Source organism: Lissotriton vulgaris, chromosome 1_1 (genome assembly GCF_964263255.1).
Source record: "Lissotriton vulgaris chromosome 1_1, aLisVul1.2, whole genome shotgun sequence".
Lineage (NCBI taxonomy): Eukaryota > Metazoa > Chordata > Amphibia > Caudata > Salamandridae > Lissotriton > Lissotriton vulgaris.
The window spans coordinates 1,313,626,631-1,313,651,764 of record NC_141685.1 but is presented as its reverse complement, the minus strand read 5'-3'; the positions used below and the strand labels follow the sequence as shown (position 1 = coordinate 1,313,651,764).

The 25,134-nt window shown below is 47.3% G+C and overlaps 1 protein-coding gene across 1 annotated transcript in view; it reads left to right on the top strand.

Annotated features, from left to right (window-relative positions):
• Positions 1 to 396: 396 nt before the first annotated feature.
• The window catches only part of METTL1 (methyltransferase 1, tRNA methylguanosine), a 185,532-nt gene continuing 160,794 nt past the window's right edge, over positions 397 to 25,134 (top strand). Inside the window, exon 1 of the mRNA XM_086936524.1 lies at positions 397 to 604. Within this exon, the coding sequence (XP_086792650.1) occupies positions 513 to 604 (92 nt within the window). The 5' untranslated portion in view covers positions 397 to 512. The remainder of the gene's footprint in view (positions 605 to 25,134) is intronic.

The window sequence follows — 25,134 nt, the reverse complement described above, 5'->3', positions numbered from 1 at the left end:
AAAGACCACAAAACCCGGAACCCTAATTGTAATACTACGTCTCGCAGCAAAGCGCATGCACTACGGCAAGACATAATAAGTACTTTTACTATTTCAATAGAGATGAGCTAAGAAGTATGCGCCTCCTTCAAAATAGCCGCCATATTTACGAACAACTTCACGTCACTAAAGACATTAGCCTATCTTATTATAAGCGTCTTCTTTTTTCGGCGGAGATCAGCAATGACACTAAATTGAAAATGACCACTTCGTTCAAACACATCGAAAGCGCGGAAGAAAAGTAACTCGGAAGCTTCGACACTCAACCAGTCTTCGTAGATCACAGAGTTTAGTTTACCAATTCAAAATGGCAACACCAGACGAGGTATTTCCAGTTGTCTTTCTTTTATGTCCATGCCCGATCGGGAAGGATTGCAAATGCAGCGCTAGGCGCGCACAGCTGAATCACGCGTGGGAATCGACAGCAGCCTTTTTTTTTTATATAAACAAGGACTCTTGTCACACTTAGTTACATGGCCGCCAACATGGAAGTTTCCCTGCCTCAGAAACGCTATTACCGACAGAGAGCACATTCCAATCCTATGGCCGATCACACGTTTGATTAGTAAGTGAGCATTTTTTTTATGACCAACTTTATTGACGACAGTTGGCAAAGTGAAGACATTTTGAATCAACTTTATTGAAAACAAAGTAGCTGGCATTTAAACAAACCTGATTAAAACTTACTGGCAGGGTTGACAAACCATATTAAGAATAACCTTTGTTTCATTTTTTTAAAGTGTCTGACTACTACTGTTAATGATGGGTATATGTTTTAGGTGAGGTAACTTCCAGGATATTAGGTGACAGATTTTTAGGATCTAGGAATGTTTGAAGGCCATACTATAGAGAGGTTTGTTGGATGTAATAATGAATTCTATTTTTAAAGTTAAATAACTGTTACTATTATATTTAAGCTAAAGCAGGCATGCCAACTTGATCAATGAGGAAGATTCCATTATTTTTATAAGTGCAACTTAAAAAAATCCCCCTTCTGCATGATGGAGTGCATGGTGCAACCGTTTATTGAGTCACATACTTGTTGAAGCAGGAGTCTGTTTTGAGAAGGCCTGTGTTGTACTTTCTTTAATGCACATGTTTATATCCTACATAAGATTACCTCAGTATTTTCTAGAACTATCTAGTCATTAGAATGTAGGCGATTGTAATTCTGCGATAGAATTTGTAAGGTGAAGAGTGTTCCATCTACGGCAACCTGTCTTTCTCTTCTGCATGACACACTAAGTAAATACATTTCTTAAATCTCTTTCCTGCACTGAATCCTACATTTCACTGGCAATGAGGACCATTCAGGGGAAAGGGAATTAGACTATCTGAAGGGTGGCTAGGAGAAGGTTTGGTGATTGTCACTCTTTGGTGTAGTGTGTTTCTGAATGGAGAACTAGGAAACACATTCTCTCATCTCTTAGAGTGGCCAGCCCTTAATGGTAAAATGTAGAATGGCAAAATTGAAAGACTGATACATTGATAGATAGGTAGTCTTTATTGTTTGAATAATACAAATCATTGCAATCGGGGAAAAACTATAAACACCGTATACACATTAACTCATCAGAGAAAGAGTTAAAGAGGAATTATAAAAGCTAGTAAAAAGGTTCATAGAACTTCCGAACAGTTATACTAAAAATATTGTGTGATACTGTGATAACATGCCGTACTGGATCATTAAACGTCATTTTTCATACTACTGATCACTTATCATATTGGGACTTTCTTAGAATTACATTTCAAAAGATATTTGTGCATGGTTTATTCAAAAGCATAGCATACACCAAGAGAAGGATGATTAATTTAAAAAAGATTAAACATCAAACGTATTTCGAGTAGTATTTGAAAAAATGATAAAAAGAAGGAAGCTTTTATAAGAAGATCTACTATTTATAAAATGTGAATGGTGTTGCATCGAAAGGAGATCATCCTTCTACCTATTTCTGATCCCTGGCGGTATTTTATATCCCTAAAGTGCATATGTACTGTGCTGTTTTAAAAGTGCAATGTTATTAGCAATGCTATATACAGAAAAGACATGAGATTACAACAAATCAAAATATTCAAAATAAACTTTGCTTATTTTATACACTTTCCTGTGCAGGGCAAAACTTAGATGTATCTAATTGTTTTTTTCTTTCACTGTTTAAAAATTTCGTAAAACGACAATTGATCATTGGACCTGTAGGTCAACATGTAATAACTGCTTGCCTGAGAGTGCTGATTTACTGCTCAATAAAAAATTATTTAGGCATTTTTCTTCTTTCGTTTGTCAGTCCTGGGCATACACATGCAATGTGTAAAATGTTCTCCTTCCTTTTTATTACATAGTCTGCAAAGTGTTTTTGTAGTTATTTTATTCCATTCATTTTCTTCACCTGGGATTCTGCCAAACCGATACTGCATAAAATCGATTTTCAGTTTACTTGACCAACAACCAGTTTCTAGATATGGTTGAATTTTGAGAATTTTATATTAATTGATCACCGACCAGGAATGGGCTCTGCTAGCAAATTTCTCTTTATCATTTAAAACCAATACTGTCTTACTAATCAATTTTTTGGGGGCAGGGGGTTTGCCCACATTAATTGAATCCCCAGATCTTTTATTGCAGCATTAAAGTAAGTATGGGCTGGAGTTTTATCGTCCCTTTGTATCTCTTTCCATAAAGCATGGCATAAGTATTTTTCCCAGGCTTTTCATATTCTATTCCAGGTTTTCACGTATGACCTCTTCCTTGCTATTATTTGATTTATAAGTCCAAAATCCTGTCTTATCTGGGCTTGTGATGTTTGTCAGGGAAGGTGGAACAGAGATCTAAATACTTTGGAGGAGGTCAAATGTAAGAGAACAGTGTTCAGTCCACAAAGTACTTCACAAGCCCGTACGCGGGAGGCTGGGCTGGGCCTACTCTCTTGGCTGGTGGTTCTGTTGGACCCTTAGAACTAGGCAACTCTACTGTTCTCACCTGCTCTGACAAGGACCAGACCAGCCCAGATGGACATTGTCTGATCTCTTGTAGCCTTAAGGTACTCTGAGGTACTCTGTTCAATTGATCCTAATCATGTGGGGTTTAGACTAACACTATGAGCAAGAGAAAATCTGTGGAAGGAGGACTGGGGGTAGTCCAGAAAAGGAAAGTGAAAAAGAACGCTGTGAGAGCAGCCCTCATGGTAAACAAAGGGGTATTTGGGTGTGTTGATAGTCTAATATCAAATTGTGAGGTCTTACTTGACCCAGCAGGCTTGAGCAAGCCGTTGACACCTACTGTCTAGTCTGATATTAGTAACTATGCAGAGCCCAGGTGCATTCCCTCTATGTTCAAGAAGATTCCAGGCTGGAACCCAGGTTCACAACAGTTAACTATACCAGTGCCTACTCCTAACCTAATTGCTTGTGACAATACCGCCCTGTCGCTTTATAAAAAACTTTACTTGCAATAGCAGATTTTTGGTGTTACAGGCCAAGATTCACCCCGCCCGGATGCCCCTTAATATCTTGGACAGTTGTGTAACAATCAAAGCAAGTTGACTGGCCTACCTACAGAGAGTCAATGGTATAGCCAAGATACGGTACCTACTACTGCATCTACCACCCCTGTGCTTACCTTGACTCAATGCATGTCTCGTAGTCCTATGACTGGTATGGATTCCTCCTGTAAGCTTCCTGATGTTCAGTTATTAGACCTGACCCAGGTAGTAAAAGATCTAAAAGCCCTTGTCAGTAGTCTTTCTGACTCCTTGTCCATTTCCCTTTTTGAGATGCATCAATTAAAAAAACAGATGAGCCTCCCTCCCACTAGTCCTGTAGTAGCCTCGGGAGGACAGACGCTGGGAGACCGGCTAGAGTGTTCCCTGAAGAGATGTTAGAGGGGGCCGCTGGACCTAGTAGGGAGGGAGGAGTTTTCAACCACAACCATGTTACCAAATTGGGCAGCCGAAAACTGGGCACATCAGGGGAGTGTTAGACTTGGCTGTCTCTAGTTGGCAGAGGTATACACTTCTGACAAATAGGGACTCGCCTCCTCTAGTCATGGCAAGGGGATCACACACTTACATAATCCCTGCTCACCCCCTTGGTAGCTTGGCAAAGCAGACAGGCTTATCTCAGAGGCAGTGCGTTAAGCATTTATGACCACATACAGTAATAAAGTGAATACACTACAAATGGACACAACACAGTAGTATTATAAACATAAGGATTTTTATATAAGGCTTAGCACAAGACCAAATAACGACAAAAATATACCACAATCTTAATAAATACTCTTGGAAGGAAAAATAATAGTTCAAGTGTAGTTTCTTCTTAGCACAAAAGTCTTTAGTAACAAAAGCAACTCTTCTTCTTTAAATCACAGTTCTTGGCAACAATGTAACCCATAATGGAGTCACACGACGTCGAGGCAAAGTTAATCCAAAGGGTTCGGCGTCGACCGCGAGGAGCGCTACGTCGAGCCCGGAGTCGCACAGACCCCCACAACACAGTACCTTGGAAAAGCGAAGCACACGATGATCAGCGGCGTCGAGATGTCCAGCGTCGCGTCTTCGGCGTCAATCGGGCCTCGGAGTCGGGGCGACCTACAGCGGCGTCGACAGATGTCAGGTAGGAGCAGCGCTCACGAGGCGAAGCAGGATACGGCGTCGTTGTCGATGATCTTGTTGCAAGAGTGAGCAGTGCTCACGGCGTCGAGAGGGCACGAAGTCGATGCGATTAGCAGCGGTGCAGACCTGGGGTCACGCGGAGCTGGAGCCGAACTCGCTACTCACTGGCGTTGCTGCTGGCATCGAGGAAGCGGGACACTGGAGCCGTTACTCACGATGTCAAGCTGGATTCGGCGGCGTCCGTCGGCGTCGAGATTGCTGGTTTCTTTCAGACGTGCTGGACTTTCAGGTTCCAGCAACAAGCACTTTTTAGCAGATGACGTCCTTTAGCCCTGTGAATTCAACAGGAGGCTGGCACTCTTCCAGCCCTTGGAGATTTTCTTTAGCAAAGCTTGAGAGTACACACACAGTTCCTCTCTCCTGGTTCCTAGGCAAAAATAAAGAAGCAATTGCAGGACTCCCCCAGCAAACAGTACTCTGGCAGAAGGGGTAGGCAAGTCCTTGGCTCAGCAGGCTTCTTGTCCTTGGTTCAGGGTTCCTTGTCAGAAGTGATCTAAATTCTTGGTTCAGGGGTCCTTCTCTTATACCCCTTTTTGGCTTTGATCCCTTTGTCCATGCAGGGGAATTTCCCCACATCCTGGGTTTGTTGTGGGTGTACCCAGGCAGAGGCACCTGGCCTATTCACTGTGCAGGGCTGGGTCCTCAGACGCCCAGCAGGAGGTGGAGCCAGCATTGTCACTGGCAGGAGCAGAGCTATCGGCCTACTGGTAGGAGGTGGGGCCAGGATCGTCCCTGGCAGGCACAGAGTCATCAGTCGCCTGGCAGGAGGTGGAGCCAGCATTGTATCAGGCAGGGCAGGCTATCAGGAACTACTCTCCCCCTACTCTCAATGCAAATGTCCCATTCATCCCACACTGACTCACTCAGACCTCTGGAGCCACCCAGCTCCTGTCTCACACACACACCAAACCAGCAGAAACCAGAAATAGTTAGACAAGAAAATAGCCACTTACTAAAAGTGCTATTTTCAAACCCAGAGTCCAAAAACCATCCACACAAACGGATGCGTGATTAAACCCCGAGTTCAGAGATACCAAACTCGACATTGTACCATGCTCCCCGAGCCAGCTAGGATTATAGCATTAATAATCATGGCAGCCCATTCTAACTAATGGAGAGCAGGTAACCTTACAATAGTGAAAAACGAATATAGCTGTAATTCACTATTAGGACATGCCAACTTGGTCAGGCTTGTCCTACCTTATGCTTACAATGCACCCTGCCCTCAGGCCTATCATAGGGGTGACTAACATGGAGTTAAGGGAAGGTTTGGGGACTGGCAAGTAGGTGTACTTGGGCAGTCAGCGTGACAGTACCAGACTGCACGTAGGTCTAGCAATGGCAGACCTGTAGACATACTTTTACTAGGCCGCTCTTGTGGGTGGCACAACAGGTGCTGCAAGCCCACCAGCAGCATTTGTATTTACAAGCCCTGGCACTCCTGGTGCACTAGACTAGGGACTGACAGTAAACCAAATAAGCCAAACATGGAATTCAATCAATACAGCAATTTTACATAGGGAGCACTTGCACTGTGGCACTGATCAGCAGTGGCACAGTGCCCAAAGCAGTATACCAGCAAAAACATCGTAAACAGAGGAGGCAAACAGAAAAAAAATGGAGGAGAGACTCAAGCCAATGATGTCAGGTCTAACACGTGTCCCCTCCAGCTGAAATGTGGGGAGAACTACCCTTGACCTAGGGAGTCCTCACCACTAAGGCGGAAAAATCTGGACAGACCATCAGCATTGGCGTGATCTGTGCCAGGGCGGTGTTCCACCGTGAAGTCCATCCCCTGTAGAGAAATGGACCACCTCAACAGTTTTGGATTCTCACCCCTCATCTGCATCAACCATCTGAGGGGCCTGTGGTCTGTCTGAACCCGGAAGTGAGTCCCAAACAGGTAGGGTCTTAGCTTCTTCAGCGCCCAGACCACAGCAAATGCTTCTCGCTCTATCGCACTCCACCTCTGTTCCCTGGGAAGTAACCTCCTACTGATGAAGGCTACAGGTAAGTCTCGGCCCTCTTCATTCACCTGAGCTAGAACAGCCCCCACGCCATGCTCTGAAGCGTCCGTCTGGACAACAAATTCTTTAGAAAAGTCGGGTGCCTGGAGTATAGGTGCTGTGCACATTGCAGTTTTCAGGGTGTCAAAGGCCGTTTGACAGGCGTCCGTCCAGATCACATTTCGTGGCTGCTTCCTGGAAGTCAGCGAAGTCAAGGGGTGCACAATGTTACCATAATCCTTGACAAACCTCCTGTAGTAACCCGTGAGACCTAAGAAGGCTCTCACCTGAGTTTGGATTTTGGGCGGTGCCCAAGCCAGGATGGTATCAATCTTGGGTTGCAGGGGGGCCACCTTGCCGCTCCCTACTTGGTGCCCCAAGTATACCACAGAACCCTGCCCAACCTGGCACTTACTGGCTTTGATTGTGAGGCCTGCTCTGCGCAGGGCTAACAACACTTCCGGGAGGTGGCGCAAGTGTTCCTCCCAGCTGGCGCTGAACACTGCAATGTCGTCTAGGTAGGCTGCACTGAAATCCTCCAGTCCAGCCAAGACCTGGTTGACCAACCTCTGGAAGGTGGCAGGGTCATTCTTCATCCCAAAGGGCATAACCCGCAACTGGTAGAGCCCATCTGGTGTGGAGAATGCTGACCTCTCCCCATCAGTTAAGTCGATCTGCCAGTACCCAGAAGTTAGATCAAACGTACTAAGGTACCGGGCAGCCCACAACCGATCTATGAGCTCATCAGCTCTGGGGATGGGGTGCGCGTCAGTCTTGGTGACTGAATTGAGTTCTCTGTAATCCACACAGAACCGAGGTTCTGGTGAAGCACCAGACGCTGCAGCCTTCGGGACCAAGACCACTGGGCTGGCCCAAGGACTGCTAGAGGACTCAACCACCCCTAAGGCAAACATTTTGGAGACCTCCTCCTTAATGTATGCTCTGACTTTGTCAGTCACCCTGTAAGCCTTGTGCTTCACAGGAGTGCTGTCTCCGGTGTCCACATCATGGACACACCAATGAGTGACACCAGGAACCAAGGAAAACAGATCAGGGAATTGTCCCAACAGTTGGCGACAATCCTGCTGCTGCTCAAGGGTCAGAGTGTCAGAGAGGACAACACCATCCACTGACCCATCTTGCTCTTTTGCATACAGGAGGTCAGGAAGAGGTTCACTCTCCTCCTCCATTCCAGCATCTGTAGCTAGGAGCATGCCCACTTCAGACCTTTCTAAGTGGGGCTTCAAACGGTTGACATGCAGGACCCTCAAGGGGTTCCTGGGAGATTTCAAGTCCACCAAGTAGGTGACATCGCTCTTCTTCTCCACAACCTTAAACGGTCCAGTCCACCTGTCCTTGAGCGCACAAGGCTCCACAGGGGACATGACCCAAACTTCTTGACCAGGCTGAAGTTCGACCAGAGTGGCATTCCGGTCGTACCACCGCTTCATCTCTTCCTGGCTGGCTTCCAGATTTGCCTGAGCAAGATCTCTGAAGCGCCTAGTCTGGTTCCTAAAGGCCAGCATGTAACTGTATACATCCTGGGGAGGTTTCCTGGGAGATTGCTCCCAGCCTTCTTTGACCAGACTCAAAGGTCCTCTTACCGGGTGACCACACAAAAGCTCAAAGGGGCTGAACCCTAGAGACTTCTGCGGCACCTCGGTAAGCAAACTGCAGGCATGGCAAGAGGACGTCCCATTTACGCCTCATTGGTTCTTCAAGACCCATGATCATGCCTTTAAGGGTCCGGTTGAATCTCTCAACCAGCCCATTACCTTGAGGGTGGTAAGGAGTGGTGAACTTGTAGGTTACCCCACACTCCTTCCACAGAGACTTCATGTAATTGGAAATGAAGTTGGTGCCCCGGTCTGACACCACCTCTCTGGGGAACCCCATGCGGGAGAAAACACCCATCAGTGCCCGTCCCACCACGGGGGCCGTCACTGTTCTGAGAGGGATGGCTTCCGGGTACCGTGTGGCATGGTCTACCAAGACCAGGATGAACCTGTTGCCCAGGGCTGTCTTGGGGTCCAGGGGCCCAACAATGTCAATTCCCACCCGGTCAAAGGGGGTACTGACCACTGGAAAAGGTTGGAGGGGAGCCTTCTGCTTCCTTCTGCTTTTCCCACTTGCCTGGCAAGTGTGACAGGTTTTACAATGGATGTCTACATCCCTTCTCATCTGAGGCCAATAAAAATGGGTGACAAGCCTGTCATAGGTCTTGTCCTGCCCCAGATGTCCAGCTAACGGAACGTCATGAGCCAAACCCAGTAGGAAGGCTCTGAAGCGCTGGGGTACCACCAGCACACGGCTGACCCAGGCTCAGCAGCCTTAGGCTCGCTATACAGGAGGTCGCTCTCCCAGTAAACAAAATGGGACCCTGACTGATCACCTGAGGTTTTTGCTGAGGCCTGCTGCCTCATACCCACAAGAGAAGGGCACACCTTCTGTTCTGCAACAAATTCTTCCCTGGAGGGACCACCATCCTGCTGCCAATGGGTCAGCTCGGTCAGGTCTCCCAGTTCAGCAACTTGTTCCCCTGTGGGCTCCAGGGCATCCCCCTCAGGGTCTACCTCCTCCTGGACCAGGGGAACTATGGGGGCCGGTTTCCCGCGCGCCCTGTCTCTTCTCTTTACAGCTGGGTCCTGGGCCATACTTTCAGGCTCCGGGACCCCATCAACACCCTTACTTGCTGTCGTGGATCGAGTGGTTGCACACGCCCACTCTGGCACACCTAACATTTTCAAATGTGTCTACCTCTCCACCTTAGCCCAAGGGGAGCCTTCCAAATCATTGCCCAGGAGACAATCAACAGGCATGGCGGGCCTCACAGCAACCTGAAGACTACCTGAACCCCCCCCCCCCATTCAAAGGGAACCTGAGCTACCTCACACTCTTTCTGGGAGTTGTCAGCAGCTATCACAGGGTAGAATGCGTGGGGAACCACCTGCTCTCTGGACACCAAGTGACACTTGACAGCTGTCACACTTGCTCCGGTGTCTCTAAGAGCTTCCACTCTATGGCCATTAATGGTCACCCACTGCCTATATTTATTAGTGTTACTAGGCAGAGGGGGTGGAGGGACCATTTCCATGTCTTCTTAAGAGACCAGGGACATCTTTGCGGGACCCCTCCCACCAGGGGCAACCATCTCCTCCCCTCCCAGGGCTACACTCGCCAACTGACGGGGCTGCACGTGGTGGTGCACTAGAGTCCCTCATGGGACACTGGGGATCATAAAAACGATGTCCTACCTGCTTACAAACATAGCAGGTCATTGGGCCCCTATGAACAGGTTTACCTGTCGAGCCCCTGGCTTCTTCACAGGGGGAGGCTGGGAACCTTTCCCTTGGTTCCCTTGGCGATTACTTTGGGGCCCTTTCTGGGACTCCTTTTGTTTACCCTTGTCCCCCCACTCTTCTGCTGGGGACCCTGCCCACCTTTGGCTGAGTCTCCCACTGGACCCTTGTGGACCCTGGTACTGACCCAGCGGTCCGCCTCCTCAGCAAGTTTTCTAGGGTTAGATATCTTGCTATCAATAAGGTGCTGGCACGGCTCTAGAAAACAGTTATTAGACAAATGCTCCCAAGCAAACAAATCATAAAGAGCTTCATACCTTTCCACTTTGCTGCCCTTTACCCAACCATCCATGGCTCTGCAAAAAAAAGACACATATTCAACCCACGTCGTACCAGGCAATTTCTTACATTCTCTAAAGGCTTGTCTGTACTTTTCTGGGGTTAGGCCATACCTCAACATTAAAGCATCTTTCATATGAGCATAAGACATCCTATCCTCAACAGGCATGTCTAACAGGGTATCTCTCCCCTCATTCACAAAGCGACCCCACAACCCCGCTCCCCAATCCTTCTCAGGGACCCGGTGGGCCAACAATGCTAACTCATATGCTTTAAACCATTGACCTATATCTACATTCTTATGATAATCTTTTATCACATCTTTAGGAAAATAAAATCTACTTTTTGCAGGCACAGATGGGATGCTGCCACCAGAGGGATTCAATTCTAAACTTTTAGCTTTGAGCTCTATCGCCCTCAACCTTGTGTCACGCTCCAAAGCTTACTTTTCTCTTTCAAACTCCAACCTTTTGATCTCCAAATCAGCTTCTCTCCTACCTCTTGCATTTTCTAACTCCAACTGCCCATTTATCTTTAGTTTTGCCATCTCCATGTTGTATGCTCGCTCCTTCGCCCTTTCTTCTCTTTCTTCAGGGGAAAGACCTTTAGAAGAAACACTGCTACTGGGAGAGGACACGGCTCCATTCACTAGCACCTCCTCATCCCCTTCCCCTGGCGGTACCACCACCGCATCAGAGGGATCTCTGGCCTCTAACCAGGCCTCCAAAGCTTTGAGAAAGTCTTCTTTCCTTGTGATGCCTGTGGTAGGAACTTTAAACTGCTTGCAGAAGCGCGGCAGCTGCTTTTTCTTGTAGTCCTTTATCAAATTTTTATCAAATTCCTCCACAACAAAAACAGGGGTAGTGCTTCCGGCATCACTCATGGTCAAAACTGGCAGTGTTAAAAAAATCAAGCTTCAGAAAAGCGGAGAACAAAAATAGAATCCTACCAAATTAGATTGTGGCTGCGCTATGGTCTGCTTTCACTATGTAGCGCACACTAATCACTGCACATGGGTCATAAATGCAAAGTTCAAATCCTCACCGCTGACCCACCAATGTTAGACTTGGCTGTCTCTAGTTGGCAGAGGTATACACTTCTGACATAGGGACTCACCTCCTCTAGTCAGGGCAAGGGGATCACACACTTAGATAACCCCTGCTCACCCCCTTGGTAGCTTGGCAAAGCAGACAGGCTTATCTCAGAGGCAGTGCGTTAAGCATTTATGACCACATACAGTAATAAAGTGAATACACTACAAATGGACACAACACAGTAGTATTATAAAAATAAGGATTTTAATATAAGGCTTAGCACAAGACCAAATAACGACAAAAATATACCACAATCTTAATAAATACTCTGGAAGGAAAAATAATAGTTCAAGTGTAGTTTCTTCTTAGCACAAAAGTCTTTAGTAACAAAAGCAACTCTTCTTCTTTAAATCACAGTTCTTGGCAACAATGTAACCCATACTGGAGTCACACGACGTCGAGGCAAAGTTAATCCAAAGGGTTCGGCGTCGACCGCGAGGAGCGCTACGTCGAGCCCGGAGTCGCACAGACCCCCACAACACAGTACCTTGGAAAAGCGAAGCACACGATGATCAGCGGCCTCTTCGGCATCGATCGGGCCTCGGAGTCGGGGCGAACTGCAGCGGCGTCGACAGATGTCAGGCAGGAGCAGCGCTCACGAGGCGAAGCAGGATACGGCGTCGTCGTCGATGATGTTGTTGCAAGAGTGAGCAGCGCTCACGCGTCGAGAGGGCACGAAGTCGATGCGATCAGCAGCGGTGCAGACCTGGGGTCACGTGGAGCTGGAGCCGAACTCGCTACTCACTGGCGTTGCTGCTGGCATCGAGGAAGCGGGACACTGGAGCCGTTACTCACGATGTCAAGCTGGATTCGGCGGCGTCCGTCGGCGTCGAGATTGCTGGTTTCTTTCAGACGTGCTGGACTTTCAGGTTCCAGCAACAAGCACTTTTTAGCAGATGAAGTCCTTTAGCCCTGTGACTTCAACAGGAGGCTGGCACTCTTCCAGCCCTTGGAGATTTTCTTTAGCAAAGCTTGAGAGTACACACACAGTTCCTCTCTCCTGGTTCCTAGGCAAAAATAAAGAAGCAATTGCAGGACTCCCCTCGCAAACAGCACTCTGGCAGAAGGGGTAGGCAAGTCCTTGGATCAGCAGGCTTCTTGTCCTTGGGTCAGGGTTCCTTGTCCGAAGTGATCTAAATTCTTGGTTCAGGGGTCCTTCTCTTATACCCCTTTTTGGCTTTGATCCCTTTGTCCATGCAGGGGAATTTCCCCACAACCTGGGTTTGTTGTGGGTGTAGCCAGGCAGAGGCACCTGGCCTATTCACTGTGCAGGGCTGGGTCCTCAGACGCCCAGCAGGAGGTGGAGCCAGCATTGTCACTGGCAGGAGCAGAGCTATCGGCCTCCTGGTAGGAGGTGGGGCCAGGATCGTCCCTGGCAGGCACAGAGTCATCAGTCGCCTGGCAGGAGGTGGAGCCAGCATTGTATCAGGCAGGGCAGGCTATCAGGAACTACTCTTCCCCCTACTCTCAATGCAAATGTCCCACTCATCCCACACTGACTCACTCAGACCTCTGGAGCCACCCTGCTCCTGTCACACATACACCAAAACAGCAGAAACCAGAAATAGTTAGACAAGAAAATAGCCACTTTCTAGAAGTGATATTTTCAAACCCAGAGTCCAAAAACCATCCACACAAACAGATGCGTGATTAAACCCCGAGTTCAGGGATTCCAAACTCGACATTGTACCATGCTCCCCGAGCTAGCTAGGATTATAGCATTAATAATCATGGCAGCCCATTCTAACTAATGGAGAGCAGGTAACCTTACAATAGTGAAAAACGAATATGGCTGTACTTCGCTATGAGGACATGCCAACTTGGCCAGGCTTGTCCTACCTTATGCTTACAATGCACCCTGCCCTCAGGCCTACCATAGGGGTGACTAACATAGAGTTAAGGGAAGGTTTGGGGACTGGCAAGTAGGTGTACTTGCGCAGTCAGCGTGACGGTACCAGACTGCACGTAGGTCTAGCAATGGCAGACCTGTAGACATACTTTTACTAGGCCGCTCTTGTGGGTGGCACAACAGGTGCTGCAAGCCCACGAGCAGCATTTGTATTTACAAGCCCTGGCACTCCTGGTGCACTAGACTAGGGACTGACAGTAAACCAAATAAGCCAAACATGGAATTTAATCAATACTGCAATTTTACATAGGGAGCACTTGCACTGTGGCACTGATCAGCAGTGGCACAGTGCCCAAAGCAGTATACCAGCAAAAACATTGTAAACAGAGGAGGCAAACAGAAAAAAATGGAGGAGAGACTCAAGCTAATGATGTCAGGTCTAACAGGGAGCAAGCTTGCAATATCGCCAAACTTAGACATAGCCATTGCACCCCAATGCGCACCCTGTCTCTTGGGTAAAAACACCCAACCTTATTAGATATACCCCTATGGCCACAAAAATGGCAAAGGTGGTATATCTAACAGGTGTCTCTAAACGTTTATCCAATACCCACCTGGCCAGGCCACGCCCACCCCCACCTTCCCGCGCTATATAGAGAGCGCTGATTGCAAGCGCTGCATCTATAAAAAAACGGAACCTCCTGAGGCTTGAGCCGGGAGTAGAGCGAATTTGCGCATTTTTAAATGTAAAGTGACAGAATTCCTTTTATCTTTTAAAACTTGCACTCACCTGCCCTGAGCACCTCGCGCTTTCACGAGCCCTCTGACAGCTGAGCTACAAGCTGCCTCTGGCGAGGGTTTGTTTTGGTTTTACCTGCCGCCATTGCCCAGGACATAGGCCACGCCCCCCTGGCCAGGCCACGCCCACATCTCATCCCCCCTGCCAGCTATAAATCATGTGTCCATACAGGAAGCGCAGCGGACGAGCGCAGCGGGCGCGACGATTGCGCGCCGAAGGCGCGCATAAGGCAAGCTCGTCTGCGCTCATCCGCGCCGAGTCCGGGCCAGGGGCCACCTTCCCTACATCCTATGCCAAACATCCCATAACCTACAGTGCGGAGGTCCTCCTTGGCATGAGGTCCTCAGGTCCGGTCTGTGAGCTGCATCGCTACGAGGTAACGTCCCTTCCAACCATTTGTCCACATTGCAACGCCCCTTTCACCCGGTGGCAAACTAAATCACCGCAGCAGGAATACCGTATGTTTTCACTAAACTGCAGATCTCTGCCAAAACATAAGGTGGAAATCTCGATTCTACTAGAAGATCGTTCGCCGGACGCAGTATTTCTATCTGAAACATGGCTGACACCCGACTCTGACCCGGCTGTTGTAACCTCCCTCCCCTCGGGCTTTCAAATCATCTGACAAGATCGTTCGGAGGGTAGAGGTGGAGGGTTAGCAATTATATTCAAGGAACAATATCACTGTAGACTCATCCCTGAAACTATCCCAGACTGTGAGAGCCTCGCTTTCTCGCTGGAGTTCTCCCCTAACCATTGCTTTTCAGGCACATTGATATACCGCCCACCTGGTCCCCCTAAACAATTTCACAATCTTTTATCAGTAATTATGGCACCACACGTTAGCACTTCTGCCAACTATACCGTGTTAGGTGACCTCAATTTTCATTTTGACTCACCGCTGGATTCTCTGGCTATCACGTTAGCCGATGACCTGGCTGCGTTGCAACTTAGCCAACGAGTAAAAGCATCGACCCATGAGAAGGGTCACCTGTTAGACCCAGTGTTCAGTAACTGCGAGGACCTTGTGGTTGGGTTTCCGCTCCCCCTCCCGTGGACTGACCACTTTTTGGTGCCCTTTACTTGGTCTACTCAGAAATCCGGGCCGGTAAAACCATCGATAAGACTCGCTAGATCCTGGGCACGGATACCTATAGAGGAATGGAAAAACCTACTTATGAAAGAACTTCCCCCTAACAACGAGGATCCATGTTTGGCTAACCAGGCCTATGAAAACTGGATCCTGCACTCTCTCGAATCCATCCTCCCCCTCAAGAAATCAACGGTAAAACGCCTTCATAAAACAGCACCGTGGTTTTCAGAGGCACTTAGGAACAAAAAGCGCCAATGCCGGCAAATCGAAAGAAAATGGCGCCTAGACTACTCCATAGAGGAAAAGACTCGATATCGAGAGGAGATAAAAGCATATAAAAGGGAACTAAAAGCCGCCCAAGCAGTGTACTTCTCTGACAAGATCTTAGCTGTAAAATCCAAACCTAGAGAAATTTTTCAAACCCTGCAAAAACTCACAAAACTCCCGTCCCCAATTGCTTTGAAGGAAAAGTCTGTTTCCCAGTGCAATGACTTGGCTGAATTTTTTTCAGCAAAAGTAAATAAAATATATGCCTCTTTTCCCTGCACTCTTACTCCCATCCCTCCGCTAATTCAGGATAAAATCAAGACCTTAGACTCCGCTCCAGCCCCTCCACCTCTGCTCAGTCACTTTCCTTGCATGGATCTCGAAGTATTGGAGTCCATGGCTCGGAACGTAAAATCCGGATCTCCATCTGATCCGGCACCTCCTGAGGCCATGATGTTGGTCTTTCAGACTGTCCTACCGATCATTAGGAACCTGCTAAATGCTCCATTGCCTCGGGCATTGTCCCTTCTGCTTGGAAACGGGCGATGGTCCGAGCGCTGATAAAAAAGCCCAATCTGGAACCATCGGATTTTGGGAACTATCGTCCGATTTCCCTGCTTCCCTGGGTGAGTAAGATCGTGGAGAGGTATGTCAATCTCCAGCTGGTCAGCTTCCTTGAGGATAACCAGCTGCTAGACACCACCCAGACAGGGTTCAGGCCTAAGCATGGAACAGAATCCGCCCTCCTAATGGTCATCGAGGAGTCCAGGAAAATCCTTGATCAGGGAGGATCAGTGGCAGTGGTCCTCCTTGATCTCAGTGCGGCATTCGACACGGTCAGTCATGCCACCTTACTGAACCGTCTTTCGAATGTCGGCATTGTGGACAAGGCGTGGCTCTGGTTAAAATCTTTTTTGCGCGACAGGTCATTCCAAGTGTTTGATGGACAGACAGTGTCTTCTAGCATTCCCCTGAAGTGCGGAGTCCCGCAGGGCTCCTCATTAAGCCCCGCGCTTTTCAACATCTATATGAGGCCACTGGCTGAGGTAGTTCGTCCGTATGGAGTTAAGATCATATCCTATGCGGACGATACCCAGCTGGTGGTCTCATTAGCGCAGGAGGCTCTTCAACCACGATCAGGGGGACTTACCAAATGTCTGGAGGAGGTGAAGACCTGGATGACTCAGTCATCATTAAAACTTAATGGTGACAAAACGGAGCTCATGCTCCTGGGCCCTGCCGACCCCACATTTTTCAACTCATTGTGGCCCCCCTGTCTAGGTCCCCCCCCCCCGGCCCCGAAGGATAACATCAAAAGCCTAGGGGTATGGCTGGACAGGAGTCTTTCACTCAACACCCAGGCCACAAAGCTTTCAGCCACCTGCTTTGGAATACTCAGGACACTGAAGAAAGTTCTTCCTTTGCTCCCAATGGAGGCAAAGCAGATAGCCATACAGGGCCTGATACAAACACGGCTGGACTCCAACAATGTCCTATATCTGGGTGCACCAGAGTACACCTTAAAGAGACTACAGCTGGTACAAAACTGTGCCGCGCGTACGCTGCTGCAGATTCCTCGCAGATTGTCAGTAAAGGCGGCTCTGACCAATCTTCACTGGCTCCCAGTGCGTAAGAGTCTTTTTTAAAGCAATGTGTATTGCCCATCAAGCTTTCTGGGATTCGGGTCCTCCAATCACCCGTGACCTAGTAAGCCAGTATCACCCAGGTAGAAATTTGCGCTCTAGTCAAGCCTTCATGGCAGCAGTCCCCAGAGTCAAAAGGTCTAGAACTGGCGGAAGGACGTACGCCTTCAACGCCGCCAAGATCTGGAACTCCCTCCCGTTTCACCTGAGATCCAATCCTGATCTCGTTTCCTTCCGTAAACAATTAAAAACACACCTATTCAATTCTGTTTAACTTAACTCAGTTCTTTTCCCTCTTCTTCTGGTTCTCAACCTCTTTATCCTTCACTGGTTCCTTTTTTAGCGCTTGGACGCCTCAGGGCAGCAATCGCGCTGTTTATAAATTCACTTTCATTCATTCATTCATACCTGGAGAGAGTATGAGCCCTTCCTAATTAATAAGAATATCCAATGGATCTGGCATGTAAGAGGGTGCTGGTCGATCGTCATGGAGGATATCAAAGGGGCATTATAGATGCCAAACCAAGAGAGGTTCTACGGATGCCATAGCACTTACATTTTTTCATCAAGAATTAGCTGAAAATTTGGTGGCATTCGATCTACACACTCACCATTTAACTAATTCTAACATCCGTATTAAACATTCACTCCCTGAGGCAATTCCACCTGCTTCCCCTCTTCCTACTAATCTACCTGACAATAGATCATCTCCTCTTCGGAAAATAGACTGATTATCTGACTTTTCACTTTATTTCCTATGTAGGGAAGCAAGCACATCCTCCGGCTCAGGAAATGATTTTCATTTCCCAACCAGCAAGCACAGTTCCTGACTACAAGTATGCAGTCAATTCAATAGCTCCTAGCCCCAGTGGACACCCAGAGAGACCCCTAATAGAGACTTCAATTAATGGGGCAAGCATTCTTTGTGCACCCCCACTTGCATTACACCAAACATCCTTTATGTCATGGAACATCGCAGAGCTTAGGTCCAAAACTGTCACTGAGAACTGGAACAATTTTATAGAGCAATATGACATCTTCCTGTTTCAGGAAATGTGGTCTGTTGCTCTGTTGTTTTGTCCAGGATACCTTAACTTTCATACTCCTGCTATTATTGCAAGTAAGGGGCGTTCTTCAGGGGGGTAACAATATGGACTCGCCTAGGCATTGGCTTTTCAATTCAGCAGCTCCCCTCAGGTAACCCTGATATCCTCGCCATCCGACTGTTGCATAGTCCCTCTAGCATCCTTGACATTTATAGCGTATATGCGAGAGGGGCTAGAGGTAGGAGGAAGTCTAACACTGTAGAGGCTCTAGATGAGCTCCTCGGTGTAAGATCAGGGGAATCCTCCGTTATAATTCCGGGTGATTTTAATACAACCTTTGAGCCATTGGACATGGATTATAGTGACTTCTCAGAGGACGAGGATGATGTCTGGGGTGGTATTCCTAAATTGGAGTTAGTCTCAATAAAATCTTGGACAGAAGCAGGATTGCAACTAAAGACACTCTGTTTAGAGAGAGGCCTTACGACGGCTAATGGTAGAACCACTTCGGACAGAATAGGGGCCAACACATTTAATAATGGGTTCCATACTAGTCAAATTGACTATCTCCTCATAGATTTAACCCTATGGCATACACTAATTAATTTGGACGTTTTAGAACGAGATGAGTGACCATAACCCACTCTCCTCGTCTTTCTCTCTTCTGCCACTGGATGAACCTGTCCGGCCAGTTAATCTAGCATCCACTAGAGACTTAGTCGTTAGTAATGATATGAGGAGAGTCAAGTGGTCTAAAATAAGTAGTGATCCAAAGGATTTGTCCATTATCAGTAGGGTTGTTGATGAGGCCATTGTTGCACTAGAGGCCCTTGCCGCCAGTGCTCAACTAATAGACCTCACTACCACCATCCACGCCTCGCTATTTGACAAAGTTCTGACCCATTTCTTGAAACCCTGTAGTAATAGAAGCACGTTTAAACAGAATTGACAAATGTGGTACAACAAAGAATGCAGTGTTGCTCGTAAATCCTTCGGGGTAGCTACTAGAACACAAAATTTGTATTCTATTAGGGAAGCTAAGATTACATACTGAATTGCACAGAGTAAAGCTAAAAGAGAGTGGGATGAGAGAAGGTGGCAGGAATTGAAGGCAGCATGCACAAGAATCAACCTGCAACATTTTTGGGCACTTGTAAAATGGGGTAGTGGGGCACATCCTCCACCACTAAAAAATCATGTAGCCCCTGAACAATGGGTGAAATATTTTTCGGTAGATGATGCAGGGATTCCTGAATTTTCACTAAAGTTACCTAGCCAACAGAGGAGCCTAGTAATTGAACCTTCTGGAGTAATGGCTGCTCTACAAGCCACCACGGGGACAAGAGCCCCGGGTATTGATAGTATTCCAGCAGATGTTTTTTTATATAATAGGGAAAAATGGTGCAGGTATATAACACTGCTTTTAAACGGTTTGGTCCAGGGTGCCCCCATTCTTGATTCGTGAAAGGGGGCTGAGATCATACCAGTCTACAAGAAGGGGGATAGATCCCAGTCTGCAAATTATCGGCCCATTAGCCTTATTGATTTGGTCCAGAAGGTGGTGGCACGCCTCGCCTTGGGGAAGGTTCAGGAATGGATCGATAATAACAGGGTCTTAACTCCTCAGGCTGGTTTTCGGGCCCACATCAGCACAGTGGATCAAGTTTTTAGATTTATTCTGATATACTGGCGGACAGTGGTGTTCGGTAGAGGCAGTATGTACGCAGTTTTTGTTGATTTAAAATCGGCTTTCGATTTACTTTCCCGTAGTAAAATGTGGGAGGTGCTGCGGGATCCTGGCATGCCGGCCACTTTGCTAGTTTTCCTAATACATTTGCATGAGAGCAATTTTGCTAATATTCGTTGGGGCGCACAGGGGGAAATCGGTGCCCCATTTAGGGTGGATAAGGGAGTGCGCCAAGGGTGAGTCTTGGCACCCACAATGGTCTTCCTTTTTATTAATGAGGCTGCTAAATTCTTAGCCTAAACTGATGCACCGACCCTTGCTGGCTCCAAGGTCCAAATTCTTATGTTTGCAGATGACAACCTTATTATTTCCAAGACTCCCAGTGGATTACAGTGTGCCTTGGCCTTGTTTGAAGATTTCTGTAACATCCGAGGGCTTAATATCAATGCTGACAAAACAAAACTTATGTTTTAAAAAAAACATCGATCATACAGGTGGCAAATCAATATGGAGTGGGTGGCACTAGAGGAGGTAGATGCGTCTACGTCCTTAGCATCACTATGGAGAAAATAATGAAACAGACTCCCCATATTGGTAGGATGGCATGAAAACATAGGCAACTAGCGGGTGCCTTAATCAAAGAATTTTGCAGGTCTTTGACCAAACCTGTAAGCCCTTGTTACAGATTTATAATGCAAGGTGATTAGTTCAGATTTATATGGCTTCGAGCTGTGGGGGCTCGGAAATCTTGCACAGCCAACCATTGCTGAAAACAAGTTTTTTTTCGTGCAATCTCCAGCCTCCCCAAAAGCACACCCTCCCTCCCATTGCTTAATGACATGGGAAGGCACTCTGTGGCAGACATAGCGAGGCTTCGCCCTTTACTATACTGGCGTAGAATTTGGGTTACACCCGAGCTGTCTACCTACGCAAGCGGACTAAGGGATGTCCTAGATGCTGATTGCCATCATAAAATAGGCAGGCTGAGAGATATCAAGGAGCCATTGTCTTTAATGGGCCTGAAAAATATGTGGGAGAATCCGGCTAACTTACTGTCTATGCCTAAAGCTGTATTGAAGAATAAATGCTGGGACATGGTGGATCAAGACTGTAGTAGATTGAGTGAGAGTTCAAGGTTGACAGGGAGGTTTCTGCTGGTTAAACCTCGCCCCCATCTTGAAACATACTGGGATACCATCTCCAAGCCCCTAAACTCTACTTCCAATTTAGAATCTATACTCTGCCTATAAAAACCTATACGGCAAATTGGTCAGAAGCGGGAGATCATATGTGCCCATACTATGCTGAACACGCAGAAACGTACAAACATGTTCTCTTTGTATGCCCCGCCTACGCTACCCCACAAAAGATTGGACCAATGCCTATGTGTAAGAACTTGGGCACCAGGTAAAGCAGCGAAGCTTTAAGAATTCTGAGACTGACCCTTCGATTTGTTATGCAATCCCCCATCCCAAATATCTAAAGTGGGGTTGGTGTCTTAGAGCAAAAACCACACCAAGTGAGAATAATCTAGCTCCCTTGCTATCAGAATCTCCTTCCACTGAAGTATCACTTTGATCTTTTTATGGTGTTATCGAACCTCACTTTGTAATCTTCTATTACTTGTATTTTAAATCTGTTTTAACATCATTTTAACGTTTACTTGTATTATGTATGAAGCTTTATGAAATTCAGATTTTATTGACTTGATATATTTTATAGATTACCTTTTAATTGGATAACCTTGTGTTTTGAGGTTTGTGCCCTCCCGAGCTGTGGTATCTTACCACATCATACATCATGCTTGTATTGTATGGTGTATGATACATGAATTCTGTTGCGATACCATTGCTGAAATCGCCCACATTTTAATCTTTCAAGATGCAATGATTATTTAATTTGTTTTTATCTTTGTTCATACTGATATGCAGATCAAAGTATTAGTCAAATTGTGGACACTGTGCTGCTTTTGCTTTTATGACAATACTGTCGAAATAAAGCTTTATGAAGTGAAGTACTTCACAACCGTATGGGATGGTTGGTAGAAGTCTGGCTGAAATTACTTTCAGTAGTGGTGTATAACTCGGACCATCTGAACCTCTTTTGTGGATCTTGAACGCCTTTGTCAGGGAGATAGTCGTCCTCTTCAAGTCCATCTTATTCTGCTTAAAAGTAGCCCGGTCATCAAAAAGTACTCCCAAGTATCTATAAATTGTTGTTTGCGCCAGTTGTTTTGTTTCCTAAACCATTTGTGCTATGTTTTTATTTTTCTTCTCACTTCCATGGTCTTAGTTTTCTTTAAGTTAATCGTCGGCCCCTTTTTAGGCCGAAGCCTGCGTTGCAGCGCTTGCACTGTTGCAGGCGAGAGTTCTTGTAACCAAGAAGGGGCATGAAACCACGCCCCTTCTGCCATTGGCCGGCCTCACGAAATGGAGGCCTCCCATTGGACAATGCGCCTGTTTGGATGATTTGTCCGCTATACTCCCTCCATTTGAGGACTCCGTGACCTGACTTCTGGTGTCGCAAGCCGATTTCCTGAAACATTGCTATGGCAACCACGAGGCCGGTCACGGAGTTCTGGAGGGGAGGTATTCAGTAGCTGTTTCCGCCCCCCCCTTTTTTTTTTTGTGCGTGCGTTTTTTTGTCATTGTTACCTTGTTCTCCTTGCTCGAAGGAGGCATTGCAGTGGTTGTATATACATATTATTATATGAAATCCAATCTGATTTACAAACTGTAAGACAAACAGAGTCAGACTGGAGGGCACTATAAATGATGAACACATCACCCTTTATAAGGATAAGCAGCCAGCCTGGATCCTTTTCAACATAATGTTTCTTATAGCAGCACGGAGCATAACATTCCGCTGTAGCCCTTGAGAGGCTGGTTTGGTATGTGGCATAGCTCTTAAATAAATCAGTTTCGCATCCCCACTCGAGTTCAAATGCTACATGCGACTGTCTCAGTCAGCTTAGAACAACAGTAAAAAAATAATCTGTGTAAATACAAATGTAAATGGGCATGGTGGACAGCTCTGATCATTAATACTACAGCTCAATTCTCACGTCCTCCTGTGCTCGCGCCCTGCTGATTCGCCGGTCTGACACCGCTCTGACTCCGACGTCCATGCCCCACGCTTGCACGCTGCAGGCTGATTGCAGACGCTAAAGTCTGATTCAGCAAGATAACCATTTCGTGCACGCCGAGTAAATCTTCTGCGTCAATCGGTATCTGGTGTGAGTTTAACCGTGAGCTGGTGAGTTTGTCGGTCCAGATAGTTGTGTCGCACATATTCCTTGTTAGCCTGTCAAGCCCGCTGCACGACTTCTACAGATATCCCTTTCCAATAGATATCTAAGAAATTATCTATTAAATGGTCATGGATAGGCTTAATCTTGAAGAGATGGTTGCAATCAGGGTGATCTAATGGCAATGATGTAGTATTAATGTGTAAAGAAACAAGGACCCCCTGGGTCAGGGTAAACAATATGTGTAAATTAACGCACCCAGGCAAAACACATTACCTACTGGCACATATAAGATGGCAAACAAACCACAATTAATAATGATAAACAACTGTTTTAGCACGTAAAGTACATTTTAATTCCATACAAAAAATATTATTTGATAAAATCAGTAAATGATTGATGAGACTTGATAAAACATTTTAGCATTATAGCATATGCATTCATTAGTAAGAAACACGTTGTAATATAAAATAATGGATGGTTTCCTGACAGTTATATTATAACTTGTAAAGGAACATTGCATAATTTTAGCCTCGGGAGCTTTAATAAAATCCAGATTTTCTGACCATCAAGGCTGTGGGAAATCTAGATTCTACTTTCACCAATTGGGTGGGGGCAGCCACATGGCAAATTTTAAATTGTTGGGTAAACCATACATTAGCCCTATGATGTCTAGACATGCTTTCCTCCAAGGTTGGCCTGGGCCTTGAATATGCACCCCCACCAATCTTCAATCTATTCTCACTTTCTTTGCATATCCCACACTCCCTCACCATCTGTACAGTATCCTCCACCAGAAAAGATCCTTACAGCTCCTGACAGATCCAAATGACCTTCATGCACAATCATGTATACGTTTCCCCTCAAGGAAGCAAGTGGTAGATTTCGTCTAAGGAGATAGTTAAGAATTACCGCCCCATCTCGATTCTCCCGTTTCCAGCCAAAGTCATCGAGAAGACCGTCAACAAGCAGATGGCCGCCTTCCTCGAGACGAACGGATCCCTCGACCCCTCACAGTCCGGCTTCCGAGCCAAACACAGCACCGAGACCGCCCTCATCGCCGCCACCGATGACATCCGAGCCCTGATGGACAATGGAGAAACAGCGGCCCTCATCCTCCTAGACCTCTCCGCGGCATTCGACACGGTCTGCCACCGCACCCTAGTACGGCGCCTCAGCAACATCGGAATCCAGGACAAGGCGCTGGAATGGATCATCTCCTTCCTCGACGGAAGAACACAGCGAGTCCGCCTACCACCGTACAAGTCAGAGGCCTCTGAAGTCATCTGCGGCGTCCCCCAAGGATCATCCCTGAGCCCCACCCTCTTCAACGTCTACATGAGCCCCCTCGCGGCCATCGTACGCAAACACCACCTCAGCATAATCTCCTACGCCGACGACACCCAGCTGATCCTCTCCCTGACCAACGACCCCGCCGCCGCCAGAGCCAACCTGCACGAAGGGATGAAAGAGGTAGCCGAGTGGATGACGACCAGCCGCCTGAAACTGAACTCGGACAAGACGGAGGTCCTCATCCTGGGCTCCTCACCCTCCGCCTGGGACGACTCCTGGTGGCCTCCCGCCCTGGGCACCGCACCCAAACAGACAGACCATGCACGAAACCTGGGCTTCATCCTGGACTCCTCCCTCTCCATGACCAGGCAAGTCAACAGCGTCTCCTCGGCGTGCTTCAACATCCTACGCATGCTACGGAAGATCTTCTGGTGGATCCCCACAGAGACCAGGAAGACCGTCACCCAGGCCCTCGTCACCAGCCGACTGGACTACGGCAAAGCCCTCTACGCCGGGACCACCGCCAAGCTCCAGAAGAGACTCCAGCGGATCCAAAACGCCTCAGCCAGACTCATCCTCGACATCCCACGATCCAGCCACATCTCCGGACATCTGAGAGACCTTCACTGGCTCCCCGTCAACAAGAGAATCACCTTCCGCCTCCTCACCCACGCACACAAAGCCCTACACGACCAAGGCCCGAGCTACCTCAACAGCCGAGCCAACTTCTACGCTCCCAAACGCCACCTCCGATCAGCCAACC